Source organism: Rhincodon typus, chromosome 21 (assembly GCF_021869965.1).
Source record: "Rhincodon typus isolate 14 chromosome 21, sRhiTyp1.1, whole genome shotgun sequence".
Classification (NCBI taxonomy): domain Eukaryota; kingdom Metazoa; phylum Chordata; class Chondrichthyes; order Orectolobiformes; family Rhincodontidae; genus Rhincodon; species Rhincodon typus.
Genome location: NC_063352.1, coordinates 4,296,156 through 4,305,584, shown reverse-complemented (window position 1 = coordinate 4,305,584; position 9,429 = coordinate 4,296,156). Strand labels below are relative to the sequence as shown.

Here is a 9,429-nt window from a genome sequence, read left to right as displayed (position 1 = left end):
CTAGACCCGAAACGTCAGCTTTCCTGCTCCTTTGATGCTGCTTGGCCTGCTGTGTTCGTCCAGCTCTACACCTTGTTATCTCAAAATAAATGGTCACCTGGTTTTAATGGAGGTCAACACCAGCACAGCCGTTTTAGTGATTGCAGAACCAGACTTTAACAAAATTCACTCTGGGTTCCAACCCTTAAGTTTGCACAAGACCTTCACCAGAACGAGAACATAAACTGGGGAACCTTTACAAATTAAGGGTACAACGAAAGTTCCAGTCTCTTACGAGAAGCAGCTGGTTCAGTTGTCATTGATTGTAGGAAAAGGCTCAGGCCCAAGCTTGACTGGGGGAAATTGGTTGAGAGAGATTCGCCTTGATTGGCTCAACATTTTTCAAATAAAAAATGGCTGCCTGAGTGAAGTCCTAATTAAATACCAGGAGGCTTTTCAGGAAGGTGTAAGGACTATCAAAGAGGCTGAGACCACCTTGCAGGTTGACCTGGGAGTTATTCCACAATTCTGCAAGACGCACCCAATGACATGTGCCTTACGAGTGAAAGTAGAGGCAGTATTTAGAAGGCTGGAAAGTGAAGGAAACATCAAACCAGTCCAATTTGGGGAATATATAGCACCAGTTGTACCAATTATGAAGCCCGACAGGTTGGTTCACCTTTGTGGCGATTTTAAACAAATGGTAAACCGTTTTTCACAGCTGGATAAATACCCAATCCCTTGCATATAGGATTTGTACACAACACTGGCGGGGGGTGGGGTGTTGCTGTCCTTGAAGCTGGACATGAGCCATGTGCACTTGCAATTGCAGTTAGATGAGGATTCCCAGAAATATGCTACAATCAATACACATAAGGGTTTGTACCAATATACAAGACTGCCATTTGGGGTATCATCAGCCTGTGCAATTTTTCAACAGACGATGAAGAACATTTTGCAAGGTTTACCCAGGTTGTCATTTATTTAGATGTGTTAATAATGGGGAAGACCAATAAGGAGCATTAGAGAAGTTGGACATAGTCCTTAGAGATTTTTCTCAGGCAGGCATACACCGAAGAAGGGAAAATGTGTGTTCCAGGCATGCTAAGTGACCAACTTGAGTTACAGAATTGGCAAAACCAGGTTACGTCTATTGGAAGATAAAGTGAGGGCAATCAAAAGTGCCTCAGCTTCTTCGTCTGTACCAGAGCTTAGGTCTTTCCTTGGGCTGGTGGATTATTATGGAAAGTTCATAATAATCTGGCCTCCATCCTGGCATCTTTGTATCCACTCCTAAAAAAGGGTCAGCCTTGGAAATGGTCGCGTAGCCAAGCTAAACGTTTCAGGGGAAGTGAAGAAACAGTGATCATACTCTAAGGCGTTGGTATACTACGATCCCAAGAGAGATCTGGTATTGACATGCGATGGCTTCCTGTACGACATTAGAGTAGTATTAGGTCATAGGTGGCCCAATGCAGAGGAACACCTAATCAGAAATGTATCCAGGACTTTGGCTAATGCAGAGCATAAATACGCCAGATTGAGATGAAAGGTTTGGCCGTCATGTTTGGAGTCCGGAAGTTCCACCAATACCTTTACAGATGTAAATTTGTAATAATAAACCCCTGCAACGTGTACTTAAAAATGACGATGCAGTGCTACCCATAGCTTCAGATGAATTCAACGGTAGGCTCTTATACTAAGTGCGTACAACTGCAATTTGGAACACCTTCCAGGTGGCCAAGTAGTGAATGCAGATGCATTCAGCCATCTCCCACTGGCCTATACACCACCAGTGGTACTGCCACTGGAAGAGTCTGAACAGTTTTAAGTTTTCTAGACACACTTCCAATCTCAGCTGACAATATCAGACTTTGGATGCAGAAAGATCTAGTCCTGGCAAAATTGAAACAGATAGTGGTGATAGGGGAAACCAAAAGGCCATCACAACTAGAACTGAAACCCTTCTGGACCCAGAGAGACCAGATCACAGTAGAGGATGATATATTATTATGGGGAGCAAGAACAATTGTCCTGAGCTAAAGTCACTGCCAGATACCAGCTGAACTCCACCAGGGTCATCCAGTAGGGTCCAAAATAAAGATGTTGGCAAGAAGTAATGTCTAGTGGCCAGGATTGGATACAGACATAGCTGCATCAGTGGAGCAGTGCCCAGAATGCCAACAAGGACAAAAATTACTGCCAGTAGCTCCCCCACAATCGTGGAACTGGCCAGGTCAATCCTGGACTCAGTTACATGTCAACTATGCAGGTCCTTTCATGGGCTCAATGTTCTTAGTCATTGTGGATGCCCACTCAAAGTGCTTGGATGTGCATAGAGTTCATTCATCAAACACGGGAACGATGATGGAAAAACTGTATGCATCTTTCACAATACATGAACTCCCAGAAGTTTTGGTCACAGATAATGGGCCATCATTTACCAGTAGGGAATTTGAGTATTTCCTGAAGTCGTATGAGATTTGACATATAATGATAACTCCATACCATCCATCATCCAATGGTCTGGCAGAAAGAGCAGACCAAACTTTAAAGGCAGGCTTAAAGAAACAGCCCCAGCTTCAATAGATACCAAACTGTCCCGGTTGATTATAGGACCACCACTCATGCAACTACAGGGATAGCTCCAGTAGAGTTGCTATTGGGGAGAAGAATCTGCACCTGCTTAAATCTGCTTCCCAGACCTGGGGGGAAGGGTGAAACAGCATCAGGAACATCAGACACAAGACTCCACTAAGCAAGAAGACAGTTTACTACAGGAGACAAAGTTTGGTGTAGGAACCATGGAGATGGCCCCACATGAGTTAGAGGCACAGTTAATGCGAGGTCAGCTCCAGTGATGTATAAAGTTTGGGTAGATGCAACAGTCCTGAACAAGTACATAAGACGATATGTAAGCTACAAACGCACAAACAGTGCAGGAACAAAACATATCCTGCTCCTCAGAAGAGTAGGACAGCCTGCTGGAACCCATGGGTTCTCTCTCTCCATCAAGCATTGAGGAGACCTCTGGAACTGAGATAGACATGATGGATGTCACCGCATTGATGCCTTTGCTGCCGGAAGAAGACAGCGAATTTCTTCCAAGATGCTCCGGGTGCAGGAGGTGAGTTCCTTGTGTTACATGCCATCCGTGTCCGACACAGAGTCGGAGGAACCTGACCCGCTGCTAAAGCGCCCCAGGAAGCTATCCAAGGAAAAGGACCAGCCAATTTCCTCGGACTCAGAGGGGGACGGATGTAGTGATTGCAATGAGGTAAATCAGGTGAACATCATTGAATATGAGTTCACTTATTGGGGCTGTTAACCCGATTCAATTAGGGAGCTCTGAGTGGCAGATGAAAAATATGGAGTGTCAGACATTCTGACACTGAGAGTTGGCTCTGAGACAGCTGGACCAGTGTCAAGGACTTTGCACGTGTAAATAAAGGGTGATTTGGTGATGAGATACCCTCTTCTGTGGAGTTATTTCACGGTTGTCGTGTCTCATTAAGATTATGGGTCTATTTACGGCCCAGGGACATTGTAAAATCAATGTGAGTATAATTAGTGATGTTTTCTATTACTGCAGAAGTTTCATTATAGATTGTTAAGTCACCCAAAGGTGAAAACAGCGGGAAATATCTGGCTTTCATTCTCATCATAAGAAAATGAAATTTGCATATGTCACAGACATGTCTCAAAATGTGTACATAAAGGATGTTTCAAGCACAGAAGGAAACAATTTGCATTGAGACAGCATCATTCATAGCGCTTGGGTCCCAAATTAGTTCAAAACCACGAAGATTGTTTTAAGTATGGTCACTCATATATGGCAGCCAATGTGCACACTTGATCCTACACCCTCCAATGACAAATAATCAGAATCAGAATAGCCTTTATTGCAACATAAGCAGAAAACATGTTTCTTTATATTTGTTCACGGGATGTGGGCATCACTGATTAGGCCAGAATTTGTTGCCCATCCCTGAGAAGATAATGGTGAGCTGCCTTCTTCAACTGCCGTAGTCTAAATGAAAGTCTTAGCTTGACATTTTTTCCTCCATTTTTCCCATGGAATGTTGATGTTTTGTCAATTTATTAACCATTTATAATTCTCCTTGAACTGAGTGGGCCATTTCAGAGGGCAGTTAAACATCAACCACACTGTGTGAATCTGGAATCACATGTAAGCCAGACCAGGTAAGGACAGCAGATTTCCTTCCCTCAAGGACAGATGGGTTGTTACAATAATCAATTATGGCCGATGTGCTTGCCATCACTGAAATTAGCTTTATCTTCCAGATTTACAAGCCACGTCCCCAAAGCATTAGCCTGGCCCACAAGGTTACTTCAATACTTCCACATCATTGTCTCCCCTGACAAAACAACATCTTCAACAAAGCAGCACTCCCACAATACAGTACTGACATATCCATCAGGATTGTCTTCTCTAATCAATACGATGGGACAGAACTACCACCAAGCAAAGGCCAACAGCAGAAGGAGATTGTTCAGCTCAGCAAGTCCATGCTGAAGGTTTCATCTCTTAATTCTGTCTATGGCACTTAAACAAAAATGTTACATCTACACTAAATTCCTATGGCCACATTTTGTCATAATTTCTAATGATCATTTTGCATTCTGGTCATCTGATTCTGATATTACTCAATACTTCCTCAGTTTTAATCCACTTTCTGAATTGTCCAAAATATTAGTATAACAACATTATAAAAATTGCACAATATAATTAAATGTCTCCATTGAATTATCTCTTGATGCTTTCATTATAGCAAATGAGAGAGAGAACAAGTGAGATGGACACATTGCCATGAGTGAGAAAGATCAGTGTGCTATTTGGATACCTGCTGTCCTGTTTCTTTTGTGTTCTGTACAGGTTGGAAAGTAAAAGAAAAAAGACAAAGAGAAAGATAGGTCTGGGAGAGAGAGGAAGGCTGATAACGCAGCTCTTACAAAGTATTTTATTTTTTACATTTCCACGCTGTAAGTGAACAAAGATCTGTGGCTATCCCTCAATTTAAGCTTGCCATTCACTCAGGATTGTAGATTTCTGCCATGGGTCTATTTACAGCCATGTTACCGAACAGATCAATTCTCAACGCACGGATCTTTGAGCAAATGGATATAACATCCCATTCGGGTAGTGGGATCCCAAAAGCAGGAATTACTTCCCTTTCTTCTCTGCTGCCACTCTGCCTCTTCATTACGATACTGTGACTCAAAGCATGATGCAGCTTGATGGACAGGTTGTCACTAAATTGAATGAAGGGAAACAAAAAACGAAAACTAGCAGTGAGTTAGAGGACCTCTGGCCTCTTGCTATCTTACAGTGAGTGAATGGGAATAGGGAAATAAATTTGGTATGATCTGCCAGAGGAAGTGGTGGAAACTGGTACAATTACAACATTTAAAATGCATCTGGATGGTTTTGAATGCGAACGGTTTAGGGGGATATAGGCCAAATGCCGGCAAATTGGGCTATATTAATTTAGGATATCTGGTCAGCATGGATGAGTTGGACTATGCTGTACAACTCAATACTCTATAAGTGAATCTCAGATGCTTTAAGTTAGGGAAGACGTTGAGCTCGGCAGGAGATAAACCATAGTTACAATTCTTGTTTTCTCTGAACTACATAAATGCATTATGTTGTCTGAGGCAATGGTGCTTTAGGTTTGTAAAGATGACTGCTAATTTTCATTGCTCGCATGATGAGAACTATAATTTTTTAAAAAATCTGTGTTCACTTTTAAAGTTTCAAAATGGGTAAATGAAGAATCAAAAGTTAGCTGAAAGTGGAAGAGAAAGACGTTAGAAGCTGATAAAAGTTGTATGCATCTATTCTTGGGTGACGGTATATGGATGGTTTAAGAGAATTCCATGTCAATTCCATGATATTCAAAACTAAAAATGTTGAATGGCCATATTCCTGAGATATAACATTGCAAACAAATCAAACATATCTTGAAGGCTTCATTATGTGACCTCCCATCCAGTCAAATAGTCTTTTCACTCCCCACTTCCAGTGTTTTCGTAGCTAAGAACAATTGCCCACTTGTACTCCAATATTGATGTTGGAGCTGTCAAAGTTGGCCATACTGGGTTCGCTGAAACTAACAGCAACTGCTGATGTCTGCATATGTGAAGAATAACGGGGGAAAAGGTAGAAGTAGGCAAGTGTAATTCTACACTTCTCCAGAGGACGTGCTGTTGAGCCACCCCTCTTCAGAAACTGCAGTTTGAGTGAAACTGACAAGAACCTCTCCTGTTAGTCTCACATGGAGTCTACTCCAGCATTAAAATTAGATCACGGCTGATCCAATCATTCTCAACGCCTGATTTATCCCCACAGTCCTCAGTTCCTCTCCTGAATAAAAATCTGTCTATCTCAGACTTGAATATACCTAATGGTTCGCCCTTAAATTATCTCTGCAATAAATAATTCCACAGATTCACCACCCTGTGAGAGAAAAATTCCTCATCTAGGCTTTAAATGGGCAACCGCTTACTCTGAGACTTCTTAATTCCTGGAGAAAACAGAGCAGTTCTGGAGAATTTACAATTTCTCACTGCATGACGCTATACAATAAAATGCTTCTTGCATTCCACAGAGTTCCAATAACCATCAGATCTGTTGAGAACCAACTTGCACTTAAACAAATTGACAATCTACCAGAATTGCATGCCACAATTATCCACTGAGTGAATACTGTTGGAACGAATTTACTGCTGTTGTCTTATTTGAAAAGTCCTACCCACTGAGTTCAAGCACAGTTCCTGCAGTGCAGGTGGAATGACATTTCTGATATTGTAGTTATTTTAATCAAGCTGTTCAGACAAATTATGACATGACTGGTGGAATTTGAATCCAGACTTTTAAGTTCCAGAGGCAAAGACACTATTACTGTGCCAGAAGACTCTTATTGGATAATATGATTTGTCTTTTTGTCTCTGACATGTCTATAAGACCCACAATTAAACCAAGAATACTCCTTTCAATATGTGGGCTGTTGCGGCACAGTGATAGTGTACCAATGCCTCGGTTCAACTACTACCTGCTCCAGAGATGTGACTTAAAAATTCATTAAAATATCCACTTCTAATGTGACATTTCTGAATTAAAGTAATAAATTAATGGAAACACAATGTACTAACAAAAACTATCAGTTATGAAAATCAGAAAAAGACAAGCACTTCACTGAAACAGGTCAATGCAGGGAGTTAGGGAGATGAAGATACCTCATAGCACAAGTACAGGAGCATTTTAAAGCTAAAGCAGTGAAGAAAACCAACTGTACCCAGTTTGTGAATGATGAAAATATGATAAATAACTATAACTAAATTGTAATGTTATAAAACTAAATAAATTAGTCACGAAATCTAATCACACATGCTGGAGAGTTATAATTCAGTTTGCACCTTCTGGTTTCCTATTCTGAAGAATCAGCACGTCGGACTTGAAACATTAATTCTCTCTCTCTCTCTCCACAGATGCTGTCAGACCTGCTGAGTTTCTCCATCAATCTCTGTGTTTGTTTCAGATTTCCAGCATCTGCAGTATACGTGCTTTCATATGATTTCCTATTCATCTGGTTATATCAATCAGATGATCAAACCGCCAACTGGAAACACTTCAACCACGAGTGCCCCTTAGATTGAAACGGGGACACAAACAATGAGTTGTAACCAAACATAATACAAACTATGCAAACCAAACATATACAAACTATAAATGCAGAGAGTTGTTGTGGCGCAGTGGTAATGTTCAGATTCAGATCCCACCTGGATCCAGATGCGTGGTCATAACGATATCTATAAATGCCAGTGGGAAGCGGCCTGACCCCATAACTTTCTACTCAGCCAGAGTTTTGAAACCTCCCGGGACGTGTCCGTGACCTGTTTCCCATTCCGGACCTGATAGCAACGGGAAGCCGTGAATTGCATGAATTGCAGAGACAGCTCTGCGGGACAGGCTGATTCAGCCATAACTCACCGAGGCAGATGTCATCCTGACACACGCTGGGTCGTGTTTGCAGATTGTTGCACCGCAGTTTACAGGGTTCACATGCACCGATCAGCTCATCGTAGTAAAATGACTTGGAGCACGCTGGGGCCATGATGGAGATGCTCAGAGGAACTGGCTGTTCTTTCCAACCGCAGTTGTGTTCTCCTGTCCATGCAGGGAGCCCGAGTGAACGAACACCACGCCAGGCAACACTGAAACGTGCCAAGATAGACGGCACTCTTCTTCTCGAAAGAACAAGAGGGATTTCCCCCTTGCGCTCCCTGCGGGACTTTTGTTCCGTTTAAAATATTATATCATAAAATTTCAAGTCGTCATCACGTTAAGTATGTTGCACTAATGAATAAAATGATTTGAAATCGGGCAGAGGCGCTGGCGGTTTCTGCCCAGAGTGATCTCGGTATATTTAAGGGACAGTCAGCAGCTACGATCCAAGTGTGAGCAAAAAACTTTTGTTTCTTTAGCTGTTGCAGGGTTTTTAGGAAGAGGTGCTTACCTCAAATCCAACAGTGAAAAAGTGTCATAAATTAAATGTTGGGTGCCCTGACAAATTTGCTTTTGCACCTTTATCTTTCATTTAGAGTTTCCCTCCTAACAGCACTGTGGGTGTCCCTGCACCCCAGGATTTGATGTGGTTCAAGAAGGCAGCTCACCGTCATCTTCCCCAGGACAATTAGGAACGGCAATAAATGCTGATGTCCAGCCAGTGACGCCGACATCCCCGAATGAATGAAAAAGACCGAGTTTGCAAAATTCAGACAGTGACCATTGGTCCCCCTAGAGCTGAGACAAAGGAATCTGTATCAGATTGCCAGCGCCCTCTGCTGAAAACACCCGAGACACTGAGGTTCTGATGGCTCTGTTGAAGACTGATAATTCTTAAAACATCTCTTGTATTTTCTTCTTTCGATCATAATTGAACAGTGGACACTAGCCTAGTTTATCATGGAATTTAAATTGGAATGAAACACATTTCTTTCCTTTAATTTTGTCTAAGATTTGAGTGTTGCTGGCTGGGCATTTATTACACATCCCTAATCCCCCTAGAGAAGGTGGTGGTGAACTGCCATCTTGAACTGCTGTAGTCCATTTCATGTAAGTACACACACAGTGCTATCAGGGATGAATTTCCAGGATTTGAATACAGTGACAGTGAAGAAACTGTGATATAGTTCCAAATCAGGGTGGTGACTGACTGAGACAGGAATTTGTCATAGAGTCATACAGCATGGAACAGACTTTTCAGTCCAACTTGTCCATGCCGACCAAGTTTCCCAAACTAAACTAGTTCCATTTGCCTGCATTTGGCCCACTCACCACCCTGACTTAGAAATATATCACCATTCCTTCACTGTTTCTGGATCAAAATCCTGGAATTCCCTCCCTAATGGCACTGTGGGTCAGCC

At 42.1% G+C, this 9,429-nt stretch overlaps 1 protein-coding gene across 1 annotated transcript in view; it reads right to left on the bottom strand.

The window, feature by feature from the left end:
- Positions 1-8,307, bottom strand: part of LOC125485705 (tumor necrosis factor receptor superfamily member 17-like) — a 55,261-nt gene extending 46,954 nt beyond the window's left edge. Inside the window, exon 1 of the mRNA XM_048609839.1 lies at positions 7,994-8,307. Coding sequence (XP_048465796.1) covers positions 7,994-8,117 — 124 coding nt within the window. The 5' untranslated portion in view covers positions 8,118-8,307. The remainder of the gene's footprint in view (positions 1-7,993) is intronic.
- Between the last annotated feature and the right edge of the window lie 1,122 nt (positions 8,308-9,429).